The sequence below is a fragment of the Berghia stephanieae genome, chromosome 3 (assembly GCF_034508935.2).
Source record: "Berghia stephanieae isolate SIO BIC M18660-M18661 chromosome 3, UCSD_Bste_1.3, whole genome shotgun sequence".
NCBI classification, from domain to species: domain Eukaryota; kingdom Metazoa; phylum Mollusca; class Gastropoda; order Nudibranchia; family Aeolidiidae; genus Berghia; species Berghia stephanieae.
Window position 1 is genome coordinate 9319279 of NC_088362.1, and position 17500 is coordinate 9336778.

Sequence of the window (17500 nt, forward strand, 5' to 3'; positions counted from 1 at the left end):
AAGTAATAGAATTACCTCAAGCTACTCGAACCCGTATATCAATCTGTATAAAACAGTTTAGAATGTTTAGATTTACCGGTAATTCTGTGCTCGATGATAAATATTCAAAATTGACTTTAAGGAACATTGTTGATCCCCAACCCTATTTTCAGAAGAATATATTAGATAGATTATAATTGATAGTATCAAGAAAGATTTAAAATCACATCATTTTTTGTTGTGGACGAGATTATATTACTGGATAGTATCAAGATAGATTTAAAATACGTCATCATTTTTTTGTTGCGGATGTGCTAGAATTGTGTAGCATCAAGTATACTCGCAATGAAACGTCAAATCAAGGACTGAGTATTACAACCTAACAGATTTTCTTATTATTAATTTGAGTCAACGGGTGATAGAATTAGCCTGAAATCGAAAAGGTTTGCAAGTTACGGGTTATATCTGTAATAAATAGTTATATATTTTTTTATAATTTGCCAAAAATTCTGTACTCGATGATAACAAATTTAGATTGGTTGTTCGGAGAAATGTTAATCAAAAGAATAGATTCATCATTTTCGAGCAAAAGTTTAACAGAGAAGAAGATGATGTTCGCGTCATATTTTTAGCATGAAACCGTTATATGCCATTTTAAAATTTATCTGATCTAAACCTAAATGGTACTTTCAAATCTATTCAGATAGATCCTTATGTCCTGCCATCATTGTACAGAAATATGAAATGACCTGAATTTTGTTTTCCAACTTTAACAGTCGACAGTGTGTAGATTACTTTACAGACTGAACAAATGAATAAATTAGATATGCGGCCTACTGCCTCAAAATATGAGAGTTGAGTTTTGTATAATATTTTTTATCAATGAACAAAAATCAAAATAACAGCTCCAAAAAAGAACAAGATACCAAGGACGGAATCTTTTGGCTCAAGACCCCTCTTCAGCCAATAACAAAAGCAAGAAAAACATTATTACATCACTTAAAATCAGGCAGTCGACAGAGAAGAATTTTGCACGTGTTGTGTTGTCCATAAGTAATATTATGATTTCTTAGAACTATCAACGTGACAAAGTAGGGAGTAGGTACTGGTGTAAGACAATGACTTGGAAAAAGTGTGCATGAAACAGACAAAGAGAGAAAGAAAGTACAAGAGAAAAAAATCACCGCCAAAAATATGGCCCTATCTCTTACACACTTGTTTCAAATTTTATAAATGAGAATGATCATAGTTTCAATAATGGTTAAAACCTGAAATTTCGAATTTCTAACTGTTTCAATTTCAACGTTAAATTCGCCTATATATTTTTTTATTAAGTATAATATAATAACTGAATAAAATAAATAAGTTCCCTTCATTCATCCCTAAGGGCAAATTTTTCTTTTGGATCTATTCCAAGAGAACCCTGAAGTATTTCAGGCGTTGCAGCATCGCAAAGTAAGCTATGGCCAGGTGACTTGTTCAAGACCACACAGCGAGGCGGGTAGTCGAACTCGGTACCTTTCGGTACGAGGCAAAGACCATACCGCTGAGCCACGAATAATATAATAAATAATTTCTGACAGCGCAAAAAAATCTAATCATTTTAAATTCCCTTTTTGGTATCTGGTTCGCCCCCCCCCCCCCCCCCCCCCCCCCCCCCCCGCTCCCGTAGATAATATCCGTTGGAGACAGAAGGGTCATATTTATACATCAAACTTTCAGCATTTATTAACCCATGTATGACACAGTTGCCGAAATATATGACGCAAACATGACATATAGTTAGGCTAAGAATCTATAGAAATAATTTAGTTTTCACATGGGTTATTTTTGAATTCCATAAAATGGCATATGATTAAGAAAGGAGGACGCTGGCACCAAAATACATAGAAATCTGAAAAGTTTTGTATGAAACAATGGCAGACAAAGCAGAAAGGGGGGGGGGCAAAAAAAATAGTCCCAAACATTCAGATTGCTTCTACTTTTTGTTCTTGTATTGGTATTTTTCTTTCCACTTTGTCTAGCACTGTTTCATTCTTTAATTTTTACTTATTTATATCTTACACCAGTGACTGCTTACTTATTTGTTACTGACACCAATAGAGTGTTAGAAGTAGAATTTCAAAATGGTGGAAATGTGTGGACAATTTGGTAAAGAAGTCAAGTCACAGTCTTCTTGTTGCTGTTGCAAAAAGTAAAGTGCACATGAGTTGTTTTTCAGTGGTTTGCTTGTCGATATATAATCACACTTTATTATTTATTATATATTTACAAAATCAAAGTTTTCATTCATGATCTATTTTTGATTTATTATATTCTCCTAACCTAGGTTGTGGTGATATCGTGGAGTTGGGCCCAAGTAGAAAAACTTACACCTTTGAAACAAATAAAAATAATCCTTCCGACAAAGAGTGTGATTGGTTGTTTAAGGTAAACCTCCTATTAATTATTTTTATTCATTGGAGGAATGTGATGGATATATATATATATATATATATATATATATATATATATATATATATATATATATATATATATATAGATTGAGGCATAACTTTTCTTCTCAGACAATGCCAATATATTATGTCAATATACATATTGAGTTAATAATCCATACATTGTCAAAAGAGGTTTTTGACATTTCTTTTATTTGTATCGATTACAAATTAAATTGTCAAAAGTTTTTAATCAAAGACTGAAGAAGTAGAGAGAGGAAGCGTGAGAAGAGAAGGAGAGAGAGAGAGAGAGAGAGAGAGAGAGAGAGAGAGAGAGAGAGAGAGAGAGAGAGATTTTAATTTGTCTCATCCACAACTCTTTTCGTATTTTTTTCTATATTATTTTCATTAGTTTCCCCCTCACTTTGAAATGTCGTTTTTATGAGGCAACACCTCTTACCGATTTTAACTTTATATCCTGGATACACAGAGTACTCCCGGAGCAAAAGGAACTTTGGTGTTTACATTTGACCAAGATGATATGGTTTGCGATGATTATGTGGAAATTCAGAACACTATGGTGGCACAGAAAGGCGTCAAGTAAGTTTTTGCATTTTTTTTTTTGGGGGGGGGGGGGGGGGGGGGGGGGGGGGGGGGGGGGGGGGGGGGGGGGGGGGGGGGGCTACTAATGTAAAGTTTCTGTTTTGTTATAATTGAACCTGAACAATCCGTATTATTGTGCATTGTTGATATCTGACTTGCTCGAGGACATTGTTTGAAATTCATAAATTTTTACACTGACAATTCGTTGTATTTAACCGGCTTGAATCTTTAATCAACCCAACAGCCATCAAATTGAGTGTCTCTATTCCGATGCTTAATAGGATTTACGTCCGCCCAGCAACGAGCAGCCTGGTTATAAACAAAGAAAATCTGTACTTTATATTCTTTATGCTGGCTAGAACGTTTTCACATGTCATGTGATGAGAATGTATAAATGTGCAAACATGATCAGATTTATAATGTTTTTATCCTCTGGTTACACTTTATGCTCATCGGAGAAGTATTTCATCAGGGCGTCCGCCATTATTCAGATAGTTTAGAACCAGTTACTAAGTTACTATGCATCATTACGAGGGAAGTGACGTCATATATATATATATATATATATATATATAATATATATATATATATATATATATATATATATATCGTCTTGTCAATTAAAAAAATAATCACTTGAGTCTGGGGATGTTTCCTATCATCTCCAAAAGACGTCTTCAAGAAAGTTCACTTTTATGTCTGCAAACTCTACCCTCTCTACTCTAACTGCCATGTGTCGTGTCCTTAAAGCATCACAAATGATAAATGTGACAATAGTTCTACCACTCCCAGCTTCTCATTTTTTGAGAAATACCTACATGCAAATATTTGCAAGTTTGATTGCCGGAAACAACGAATAGGACTGATTTAGCATTATTGTATTGGACGTATTTTGCGTTTGTTTGAGAGTAATACTCTTCGACAGTCATGACGTCACTTCCCTCTTAATGACGCATAGTAACTTAGCAAATGGCTCTAAACTATCGGAACAATGGCGGATGCCCTTATGAAATATTTCTCCGACGAGCATAAAAGTGTATACAGAGGAGAAAAACATTCTAAATATGATCATGTTTTGACATTTATACATTCTGATCACAAGACATATGAAAAGGTTCTAGCCAGCATGAAGAATAAAAAGTAACGATTTTCTTTGTTTAGAACCACGATGGCCGCCGTTGCCGGGGGACGTGTCATCAGACTATTGAATCCAATAGGGTTCCACAGTCTGACGTCACGTCCGCCTAGCAACGGATCGGCTGGCTCTAAACAAAAAATCCGTGCTTGGTCCGGGAAAGGAATAATTGGAAAATCGCTCCAAAAAAAAACAATTTTTATCTTAAATATGGTCCAGTGTTTTGTACCAGATTGTCTGCACCAGTCAGAGAGTCACTCCTGCAAGTTTTACAGATTTCCAAATGAGAGGCAGACAAAAAATTGAAGAAAAAGTGTTAGTCAGGTAAGCACGCACTCCTCGTCGAACATTTGATAGTTCGTAGTCCAGATCTAGGTCTAGTTCTAGCTTACGTAGACCTATATTTTATGATTAAAGTGTACAATTGCACGAAATTATAAATAAAAATACATTCCAAACTAGGTTTTTATTGAAGTTGAAGCAAAAATGATATTTCAATCTACACGTTTTGATGTTAAGGCTGATAGATAAACTGAATGAGAGTTCAGTTCTACGAGATAAGTGATAATTTTTTTAAAAGGAGAAAAATAGAAGAAAGAGAAGAAAATATTTGTTAAAATCTTACTTTCAACTCGGTACCTTTATGGCAAAATGAAAATAAAATAAATAAAATAACGGAACCTCTCCCCCCCCCCCCCCCCCCCCCCCCCCCCCCCCCCCCCCCCCTCACGCAGATATTTCTCTCTCTCTCTCTCTCTCTCTCTCACACACACACACAAACTCACATACTTTCCTCTTTTTTGGAAAGTTTCTCTGATTCTCTGCCATGCCTCCCCTCCCCGACAGCCGAGGTGGCAACTCAGTGTGAACAAAGCAAGATGGCGACAGGGACCTCTCTCCTTTACCTGTGCCCGATTGTTGACACTCCAAAGTTTCCGCACTGTCCAGTACAGTACTGACTGAAATAAAGAGAAAACGCCAGTCTTGCCACACTCAACCCCAAGATCAACTTTAACTGTGTAAATTTAAGAATTCATATTTTTATATACCTAGTCAAAATCATCAAAAGAAGTAATGAGGAAGTGCGACATTTTGCTGAATGTGCGATTTCATAAAAGACAGGCGAGAGACCCACCAGTAACCTAGACTCTTGCACACCTTTGATTTATCATGCATTGAGCTGGTGTCAAACAAGATAGTCTAAAACAAAGTAGCCTACTTATCAAATAATATACCCAATATGCCCAACAGAATTATTGGGTTTTTTAAAAATCTTTTCTTTTCAGGAGAAAGGACAAAAGATCCAATATCATCATCAAGAGTGTGTTCTTGTCACTTCAGAGATGGTGACAAAGCCAACCTCCCTGAATTGTTTGACAGAAATAAAAATAAATTGTTTCCATCAGAGCCAGAAAGAAAGAAAAGAAAAGTGGCACAAGGAATTCCCACCCCATCTCAATTGGCACCAAAATCAAGAAGTCCACCACCACCACCACCACCATCATCATTATCATCATCATCATCATCATCATCATCAGCTCAACTCTCTTCATCATCATCACAAAGTCCCACCTTAAAAAAAAACCAGATTCCTCATCATCATTATTTTCCTCCTCATCACCATCCTCATTATCTTCTCCCTCATCATCATCTCAACTCTCGTCACCATCATCACAGGATTCCATCTTTTAAAAAAAAAACAGATTGTAGAACAAGTGAGGATATTTTAAATAGAACAATAAATTTAATTCAAGAACAAGAAATTACAGACAAAAATAAGGAAATAGCTAGCTTAAAAAAACAACTTAGATTCAACGCACTTACACTGTTTCAAGCCTTACAGAAAAAGTTCTTCGAATGGAGAAAGGTGTACATTCTTTTAAAATATTTGATATTATTGTTCAATATGTTGAGTGCTTTAGAGGTAACATTATTTATTATAGTGGGTGGGAAGTTCAGGAAGAGACAGTTGCATTAAAAGACCAAATTTTCATTACACTTATGAAAATTAGACAGAACTACACTAACCTTCATATTTCACAATTGTTTAGCATTAGTGAAAGTACTATAACAAATATTATACAAACTTTTATTCATGTTTTACATAAGCCATAAGCTTCTCTTTGAAAATGTTATGAAGGTTACATGCCCTTCTAGACATAAAAATAAACTATCAGCTCCATCATCATTTTTAAGATTTCCAAATTGCAGAATGATCAATGATTGTACAGATGACCAAATTGCTATTCCTAAAGAAATGGATAACCAACGGTTAACTTACTCTTCTTTTAGGTCCATGAATTCTGTTAAAGCTCTTGTTGGTGTGAGTCCAAATGGTGTGATAAATTTTGTTTCTAAACTTTATCCAGGGTCTGTCTCGGATAAGGTCATTGTACAAAATTGTGGATTACTAAAACTTTTAATTTTAAGCCCTGGAGATTTAATTTTGGCAGATAAAGGTTTCCTGATTCAAGATATTTTACCTCAAGGAGTAACTGTAAATATCCCTCCCTTTTTACATAATAAATTTACTGAAAATGAGATTTTATTAACAAAAGAAATTGCTTCATGTTCAGAGGGCTAATGAAAGACTAAAAATGTTAACATCCTCTCATATATTCCAACCATGTTAAGAGAAACATCTGATATTATTTTTCAATTAGTTGCAGCACTTGTCAATCTCCAGTCTCCTCTTATTAAGGAGACTGCATTTTGTTAGCTTTGCCATTTATTTTGTACAACATACATATTTTGTTCATCATCATCAAATCACCATTCAAAATAATGGTTTTGTAGGTCACCCATACATGATTTTACATGATAAACATGACAAATTATGGCATTGCTGTATCAATGTATGTTCAATGTCATTAACATTGTTAAATAAAATATGACAAATTAGTTTTGGACTGAATCAACCCAAGGCATCATCAAGATAGATCTGTGGAAGTAAAAGAATAAAAGATTCAAATTTAGAGCTGCGACCATGCTCAATAGGCAAAAAACAAACAAACTAATAAAACGTCTGTTATGGTCGTGTGGTATGACACTCGCTTTCAAATCAGAAGGTCCTGGGTTTGGGTCTCGCTCGGCGCATAGTTGAGTCCTTGGAGAAGGCTCTTTACTCACAATCTCTCAGGTGTCAAATGAATACCTGGCCGTTAACAGCGTTGTCTCTGTCCGAAAAAATTGTAATATCGCCTAACAGGCATCATGTCCCGTCTTACATGTTAAATGATGCTGTTGGCCAGGGACCCCTTGTAAAGCACTTTGAGCACATTTAGTGGATATTACGCTATATAAAAGCTCAATTAAAAAAAATTAAGTGGTTCTTTCATTCATCTTGCTTTATTGATAAAGGGGAAACCCGAAACGTCCATTTTATCTGTTTTCGTATATTAAATTGAAGTTCACATTCAATTTCACAATGTTATTGATTTCTTCGAGTTTCAAGCTGCAACATTTACATTACACCTTAACCCAATAGGAAGTTTAGTTTACCGTGACTAACACTGGTCTAAATAAATAAATAAGATTCCCTTTATTCATCCCATAGAGGAAATTTATCTCTAGGGTCTATTCCCAGGGAAGACTGGAATAACCGCGGTGCAGCGCCGCAAATTGAGCTAGGGCGAGGTGACTTGCTCAAGGCCACACAGCGCAGCGGCGGGTGAACGAACTCGGTACCTTTTCGTACTGCTGATCCACGCTGCCCCTATGCCTACCACATGAAGTATGATAAAATGTCTAGCGTGATTGGTGATTGTGATGCTCATATATGAGCATTATAATAAAGGTTACAATACGATACTAAATAGTATGTAGTATCTAGACTATAGTCAATAGCAACGAAAATTAGCGAAGCAAGACCTCAAAGACTCAATGACTCTCTCTCTCTCTCTCCCTCTCTCTCTCTCTAACTAACTAAATCGAACGTTAACAGTAAAATCTTTCCATTGGATAAACTAAATCTGCCTAAACTCAAAGTAAACTGATTATTGTCCAACAGTAGTTTTACGGGGATGTGAGATTTGAGAGTGAGAAGACGAAACGACTTACCTTCACAGAATACTCTTTATTCTTCGTGCTGGCTTGAACTTTGCCGAACATCATGCCATCCGAGTACGAGAAAGTCAAAACATGACCTGACTTATGATGGTTTTGACCTCTCGACACACTTTTATGCTCATTGGAGAAGTATTTCATAAGGGCGGTGATGGACATAGAGTTCGTGTCAGCCATTTTTCTCGACTGTTTAGAGCCAGCCGGTTTGTTGCCATGCGTTGCTGCGCAGGATTACGTCACGACTTAGGAAGCCTATTTCCATGGGAACAATGATCCCACAACAATGTTGCTTATAAGATCTTTAAAAAATGCAAATGATGATTAGTACCCATAAATAACGATAAGTATTGAAATTTGATTCATGTTATGTTTTGGTCTCATGTAGGTTATGTGGCCATATCAAAGACAAGTCAATGCAGAGTCTCTTTGACAAGATACGAGTTCGATTCAAGACGTATAAAAACTCCAAGTCTTATTTCAAAGCAACGGTGAAATGGGTGCCTGGTTCGTATCACATTCTCTGCATAATTCAATTGCATAGATGCCTTTTTCTTCCATGATATTCTTTAACTTCATAATTGAAGATTCTAATCTCTCAACACTTTTACTTGAAACGATGATATAATGTTGAATCTGCTTTTGTAATGTAAACACCTCATTGAATATATTTAAATTATTTAGGATGGCCGAATTTTGTTGTTAAACAATATTTAAGATTTAAAATTTTTAGATAAAAAGCATAGTAATCTATCTCTCGTTTTATCTTTACAGCTATTATAATTGATTTTTTTAAAAAATACAATTCTTTAATTTAATTTCTATACATAAAACTAAACCATTGAAAAGTATTGTTATCGTGTGGCTATGTGGTCTTGTGGTGTAACGCTCGCTTTCGTATCTGAAGGTCCTGGGTTCGAGCCTTACTTGGCTCATAGTTGAGTTCTTGGAAAAGGCTCCTTATTTATATGCTTTCAACGTACTGAGGTGTTACATGAGTACCTGGTTGTTAACAGCGTTGTCTGTGTCCAAATAAAAAAGTCAAATCGCCTAATAGGCGCAATGTCCCGTCCTACGTGTTAAGTGTTGCGGTTGGACAGGGACTCCTTGAAAAGCAATTTTTTCCCAAGTTAAGTGGAAATTGCGCTATGTAAAAGTTCAATTTTTAAAGATATTTAGTCTTAAACAACAAACATTTTAAATACATTTTGTCATGAATTGATAATTTTTCTATGGGGATTAAAAGGGAATGTTGTGATGAAATATAAAAACATATTTTTTCGAATAACATTACAATCAGTAATTGGTAACCAATTGTGATTAAAATGTTTATTTTTAAAGTTTGAATCCTCATAGTGTCACCTTGCTTCATTCTTTAGACCCTAAGAACATTCATTCTACATAAATGTTTCATATCGTACGAAATTTAAAACTGTTATATTGCTTTATTTCTCTATTTTTTGCTTTGAAATCAAAAAGCATTTTATTCTAAGCAGACTATGCTAATTTGTGTGATAGATATTATTGCACTAATGGCCTATTTCAGTAAAACGCTTTTGGTTTTACATTTGAATCTCGTAAGGTTTAACTTTGCTATTGTTTTTATATTTGACCACTATTAATAATTGTGTAGTTTTGTTTGCCCTTTTGTCAATTTCCACAAAATTCTACAAACAGATTCAGAGCTTTGTTATGCTAAAGAAAATAATGGCGCAACATACATGGGCCCTGTAAGTTATACTCGCAAGTTTGAACGTTGTCTGCCTTGGTCTCAAGTCAAGGACTGTCTATATCTCCCAAATAAATTAAGGTGGGTTAAAGCAAAACCAGGTATAATTTAATTGATCATTTAACAAATATCTTATAGCTGCACACATTGATGAGCACTGTTTTAACTTTAAACATAGAAGAGTATAGCTTTGCTTCAGATTTAGTAATAGGAGTAGTGGATTCATCTTTTATATTTCATTGCCTTCTATAGTTAAATAATTGAAATTGGGAACCAAATTATTTACATAAAAATGATGACGATTTTTTGTATGTTTTTATGAAGATTTTTAAAACATGACGCTAAGCATATTAATCTGTTCTTTCCCTCCGATTTTCCAATACCATAATATTGTGGTAATATTGTGATATTGATAATAATTTTCCAGAAAAGATTTGCGAATTAAAATACATTTATAAATTCAGGACAAAGGAACATAACTTTATCTAAGTAAAAAGCATAATGATCCTGGACTGAAAATGCAATTTAAAAGCCTTTTATTTCCTAAAATGTTCTCTCTGATTTGATTTAACATGGCTTGTATCGTCCTCCATTTGTTTGTTTTTATTCGAGACTGAAGACTTATACTGAGTTAACCCTGATATTTTCTAAATTTTGATCATATTCTAGCTATTTGCGTGATGGCTTGGAAGGCAACCAGTGCCGTAACCCAGACAACAGCTTCTATCCGTGGTGTATAACAAAACTAGATGGATGTGAAAGAGATTTCTGTGATGTTTGTCAATTAGGTAGGGCTGTTAAATTGTTATTGACACTTTAAATGCTCACTATAATTTATTTTTTTCGTTATTTGTTTAGATTTCCCGTCAATTTTCCAAATGAGCCACACAACCATCTATTATTATTGCCTATCTTGTGACCAATGTTCATGAAATAAGCCAAACATGATTTTTACAAGGACAAAAATGCATATAAATATAAAACAGCAGTGATTAGATTGGGGGTCAGCAACCATTAGATAATATTACTGCATTTCCAAAACTCTCTTCCATTTATGTTAAAATCACAATAATCTTTGTTTATATAATTGTTAAACTTACGTCTTGATAAATACTTGTCAAACTAAATAAATGTTGATAGATAAAATAAAGTTTAATGAAAATGTGTAATGTGATACGGTAGATAAGTAGTACAAAGTTTTTACCATTTTTAGACTTTTCCTGAGTTTATTATTCATTACTGTCTATGAAAAAGGAAACACATTAATAAAATGAATATCTCTATAATTCACAAAACCAAAAAGCTCTGGCAAGCGATCATAAATTTATTCGAGGCTACACCTTTTCAGCTATACTCCAGATGAAGCCTATGCTTATCATTGCAGCGATTTGTCTTTTGGATTCCCTCCCCCCCCCCCCCCCCCCCCCCAATCCCCCACCACCTTGCGTACTAAGGATGTTAGATCAATTTCCCCTTAGTAGTGTAAAGGAAAAATAAATTGTATCATTTTATTTTCTTGATTAGAAAAACCATTTGACAAAGCGGATGACTGTGCAAAGAGGAAATCAAAGGGTGAATGCCATCCAGACAGCATAGATTGTGCGGAGACCTGTGGTATTGTCAAACAAGGACCCAACTCAAATTGTAAAATAACACTTTATACTGATTATTTTCTTTTAAATGTCACGAACTTACACACGCACACAGATACTAATACCCAAACACACGCACACACACACACACTCACACACACGCCCGTCTGCTCTGTTTGTCAGCCATAATATAGTCATTAGTCAAACATGCCATTATAATTGAAATGAATTGCAATGGGAGATTGTATACTGATAACACAACAAAGTCAAAGTTGAAAAGCATTTAATTGAAAGACAATTACATGCTTTATTTGTTGCTTTTCGATTGGGGGGGGGGTGTTGCTTTTCGATTGGGGGGTGGAGTGTGGTTAAAAAACTTATCATAAAGTTGTCATTTTCCCAAGCAAATGTCATAAATTTTGATTGATGGAAGACAATTTTCTATTTTCAAGTCACACCTTACCACGTTAATCAAAATAATAATAAGCGTGGGGCATCTTAGACTTCGATTAATGTCAAATGACATCACAGTTACTGCCTCTTGGTGAAATAGCTAGGTTCACTCTCTACGGATATTCATTTCCCAGATTTGCATCAGTCGTCTCCGGTTCATTCCCCATAAGAATCTTCCTCACAGTACCAGGTTCTCTCCCCACTAGTAGTAGTAGTAGTAGTAGTAGTAGTAGTAGTAGTAGTAGTAGTAGTAGTAGTAGTAGTAGTAGTAGTAGTAGTAGCGTATGACTACACCTCCAAATTCATTTCGTCAACACAGTTTCGGATGTCTTCTCCTGCCCTAAGAACTGTCTCATATCCACCTGCAAGTTTAGTAACTGGACAGTGGAGGACGATGTGATTTTTGGTCTCTCCCCACGGATGGCAGCCTCACTTAATCCCGAGTTTAATTCTCACTCGTGTTCACTTACCACGGTCTCATGTTCACTCCACTTGATGTCAACACCCCTGTAGTCTCTGGGGGGGGGGGGGGAGGCGATCGTTTAAATATTATATTGTTTATAAGGCATTGTGTTCTTTTTTGTCTGAAACTTAAGTGGCTTGAAGTTATCACATCTGGTTCTTGTTTCTCGTTCAACGAAATATGTTTGGAAAAAGAAAAGATAATCACCTCACCATCACCACAATCATCACCACCACCACCACCCCCACTATCCCCACCACCACCACCACCACCACCATCACCACCACCATCATCATCATCATCATCATCATCATCATCATCATCATCATCATCATCATCATCATCATCGTCATCATCATCATCATCAACATCATCATCATCATCATAATCATCATCATCATCATCATCATCATCATCATCATCATCATCATCATCATCATTATTCGCCACATCTACCAATGATAATTAAAACCAAAATTATTTTTTCCAAATTCAATATTCCATATAGCTCTACCCGTTCCGTGTGCTCGTCCAGGATCAATTTCTGGGGGAAATCTTGTAGGACCTAAAAAAGCAAGATACCATGTGGGCGACATTGTAACATTCAAGTGCTCAAAGAGTGGCAATACCGTTCAAAGTACTTGTCGAGGAGATGGAAAATGGTCGGCTGCCAACACAGCATGCTTACGTCAGTATGATTTATAATAAAACATTAGGTTTGAAACTAGGCCTTATTTATATTATATATTTGTTAAATAGTGTTGGGGGGGGGGGGTCAAAATTGTCCCGTACACCATATGTTAAACTTTTACTAACGAGCACAAAATTACTGGCACATTAAAAATAATTATAAAACTATTTTTACACATTGATATACGAGTTACTTGGAAACCTATTACTTAAATGATGGGTTACTCTATCGGTTAAAATTATTATTTAGAAAATCTGCTAGGCCGTTATGATCGATCCTTGCCAGGTCAATTTGTTCGATAATTTATCGGTTTGTGCTAATTGTCTTTTAACGATCAAGTGTCAGATAGCCTTTCAACTGCAAAAGTAAAATGTATAAGCCCCACTGTGTCTATACCTTGTCGTTTTTGGGTGGCTTGCGTGCCGTATGGTCTTACTAAAGGAGACACCCGGACCATGCCGCCATGGCCGGACAACGACACCATCTTGTAGCAAGAAACACATCAATGGGCATGATTTATATGCCGACTTTAAACCTAGAGAAGCTGTTACTAAGCTGCTAGAAGCTGTGGACTGTTAAAGTAATAAACAAAAAGGAATATAACAGCTTAAAAAGAGAACAAAATTCCAAACACGGAACGTTTCGGCTCAAAACGCGTCTTCAACCTAAACAAAACAATGAGCTAGTAGATCCATCCAAAACTACAGACAGGGCTGCATTCTTTCCTTACTCTTTTCAACCTATAATAGGATTCAAAAGTCTGATGTCACGTCCGCCCAGCAACGAGCAGCTTGGTTCTAAACAAAGAAAATCGGTACTTTTTAGTCTTCATGCTGGCTAGAACTTCTTCACAAGTCATGTAATCAGAATTTATAAAAGTCAAAACATGATCATATTTATAATGTTTTTCTCCTCTGGATACACTTTTCTGCTCGTCGGAGAAGTATTTCATATGGCGTCCGCCGCTGTTCCCATACCCTTTTCAACCTATAATTGGAAAGAAATGCATGAAACACTGTCCAGGCGGTAAATTCGTTACAGCATTCGTGTTCGATCGCGAGCCCACCATTTAGCCTCTCACAATACTACGCTTAACCAGATCCTCGTGATTTCGAATTCTTTTCCGCAACGTGTATAATATGTGGGACAGATGGAAATTTCCCACTGATGTAAGGTGGCCACTGTTAGAGGGGTTCTAGACCTTAGCCTGTTTGCAGTCATTCAGCAGCTTTTCTTGCTGGTACAGAAGCTTCGCAACTTCTCAATTTTTTTTCAAAGTCGGCATCCATCTCGTATGTACAACCCCGTCCTCATGAATCGGAAGCCGAGTGTCACAAAGACGCACAAAGGTAAAAAAGCTACTAATAAATATAACGATTGTGCTGTGCTAGGAGACTGACAAGTAAGTGAACTTAGACACCAAAATAGTCTATCAAATCATATTTATACATTTTCAATTTCTATCTTTATTTTTAGCATGTCCTCAGGGGTATAAATATTTCAGAGGCGACTGCTACAAACTCTACATGGAATTTGTAACTTTTGATACCGCGCTCAAGACATGCCAGGACAGCGGAACGGAACTAGCTTTACCACGAAATAAAGAGGAAAATGATTTTTTTGTTGACCTCAGGTAGGATCATTTCTCGAATGCAATCTACCGCCTTTTAATGGTACTATAATAGAGGGGGGGGGGGGGTCGTAAATACAGAAAATTGAATCTTTTGTCAAAAATATTCAGAAAATAAAATAATTTTCATAAAGTGTGAACAAAAAGATTTTATACTGTTCATTGTAAGGTTAAATTCAGTTTCGAAATCTATTACACGAAAACATAATACCAAGTTGACGGATTGGATCACACACACACACGCACACACACACACGCACACACACACACACACACACACACACATATATATAATATATATATATATATATATATATATATATATATGTTTAATGTTGGTCTTTGCGGTCTGTAGTATTGTAATTGACACCAAACTTCTGACTTGCATGTCCCTGGTTAGAATCCCATTGTACGTGGCACAAAGTTAAATCATTGAATAAGGCTCTTTACACCCATTCTCTTAGCGTATTTAAGTGTGGAATGGGTACCTTACTCTTGTCTGCTTTGTTTCTGTCAACAAGTGTTGTGTCCTGTCCTCTTGTATAATATGTTAATTCTTGTTGTTTGAAACCCATTTAAAACACTTTGAGCACATTTTGTGGATAGCATCATCATCATCATCATCATCATCATCATCATCATCATCATCATCATCATCATCATCATCATCATCATCATTATTATTATTATTATTATCATTATCATTATTATTATTATTATTATTATTATTATTATTATTATTATTATTATTATTATTTTATTATTATTATTATTATTATTATTATTATTATTATTATTATTATTATTATTATTATTAGTATTGTTATTTTATTATTATTACTCTTATTATATTATTATTATCTCATTATCATCATCATCATCATCATCATCATCATCATCATCATCATCACATCATCATCATCATCATCATCATCATCACATCATCATCATCATCATCATCATCATCACGATAATCGTCATTTTTATTCATTTTAGGAAAAACATGCTTTAATATTTATATCAAACTGTTTGTGACCTTTAAGGTACCCAATTAACTTGATATGGCTCGGAGCACACCATGTTAAAGGCGAATATAAAACTACTAAAGGAGGCCCAGTCACGTATTTCAATTGGAAATATAGTAAGTCAAATAGCACATAAATACAAGTCTGACATCCCAACACAATTCATTATGGGCTTGAATTAAGATCGTAGTAATGGAGTGTAATGTGAATAAACAATACTTTACGTATATAGCCGTCAACTTCCACATATTATGTGCTCATCGGCGCTTTACAATATCAATTGTCGTTCAAAAATTCATTCATTGACTATTTTAACAACATAAGAGAAAAACGTCATACACACGATACTTACACCAATCTTCCTCACTAACATTCATAACTCATTTTAACAAAAGATATTTGATTGATTAATTACAATAAAGTTTAAAATAAAAAATGAACAATAAATAAATTAAAGTAGAATAAAATGAAGTTCAGATATAAAATGGAAATTGAAAATTTGATTGTAAGATCAATAATGGAATAAAACAAACTAAAATTTAATTTAAGGCGTCTTCTATACACAAAGCTATTCGTACGCTCTGGAAAAGAATTCTGTCGCAGGGTATTTATTTGAAAGACTGACAATCCCTATTTATTTTTACATCCGGAAAATCCCATTCCACAAGATGGGGCCACTTCCAGAAAAGGACTTATTACTAAGAGAAAATCTAATTCTTGGGACAATTAAAAGAGTCTTCCATCGACCTTAGTCACCGTATTGGATTATAACTTTGACATAAATTCATGTTATCTATTTATACCGCACAAATGACGCACTGGGCCGTCGTGACCTCCAGGTATAGACGTTATGGAATTATCATTTCTACTGCAAATCAGTGAAACCATTGTGTGTCCAAGTTCATGTCTTATGTTCAAGGAGTTTAGGTTATTCACAAACTGGATCACTGATGAATCAGTTTTGATCTCGATGTGAAGATTAAAATCACCTAATATCAATGATCTTGAGGTCTGAAGAGCTAAAATTGTCAAAAAGTCATTAAAACCATTTAGTAATTTTACAATGTTTTTCTTGGTGGTTTATAAATACATGCCATTTCCTAATGATGTTCTTTTATTTCACGCCAATGACTTGATGTTCAAAAGAATCGAAATGTTTACTTTCTATACATTTTTGGAGATGCTACTTTTGAAAATAGCCATAATAACACCAGCTCTTTTCTCTTTCCGACACTTATTTAAAACTGAATATCCATATTATGGTTTCAGATTGTTTATTGTATACGCGTCTTGTTCACTGATCCATGCCTCAGTGACGGAAAAATTGTTAACTTTATTTTCGATAGTATAGTTATAAATTGTTGCGCTCTGATTTCTAATCTAACGAGCATTCATGTGAATAATTGTCAAACCTTTAAGTCTATCCTTGTTACTCAATCCCACTGACATCTTTTTTGACATTGGGTCGTAACGTTAATCAAAACAGGTGCGGGCATGACAAGAGAGAATGCCGATGAGAAGGACGATGACCAGTTAAGATTCCTCTGTTTTCTTGATCTACCACAATCGGTCAGTTATTGACACAAAACAAAGATAATTTGACGTTCATAAAAGTTGATGTCATGCACGGTAAAGGTCAGCGCAATGACGGTGAATAGTGCTTTAAGAACAAATATAAACAGGTTCAACTTAAGAATGAGTTT

General features: G+C 35.1%; 1 protein-coding gene across 1 annotated transcript in view; it reads left to right on the forward strand.

The window, feature by feature from the left end:
• LOC144967122 (uncharacterized) overlaps positions 1–17500 on the forward strand; it is a 107568-nt gene that overhangs the window by 75355 nt on the left and 14713 nt on the right. Inside the window, exons 18-23 of the mRNA XM_078903967.1 lie at positions 9892–10024; positions 10613–10731; positions 11468–11587; positions 12960–13139; positions 14619–14775; positions 15816–15913. Of these exons, the coding sequence (XP_078760093.1) occupies positions 9892–10024; positions 10613–10731; positions 11468–11587; positions 12960–13139; positions 14619–14775; positions 15816–15913 (807 nt within the window). The remainder of the gene's footprint in view (positions 1–9891; positions 10025–10612; positions 10732–11467; positions 11588–12959; positions 13140–14618; positions 14776–15815; positions 15914–17500) is intronic.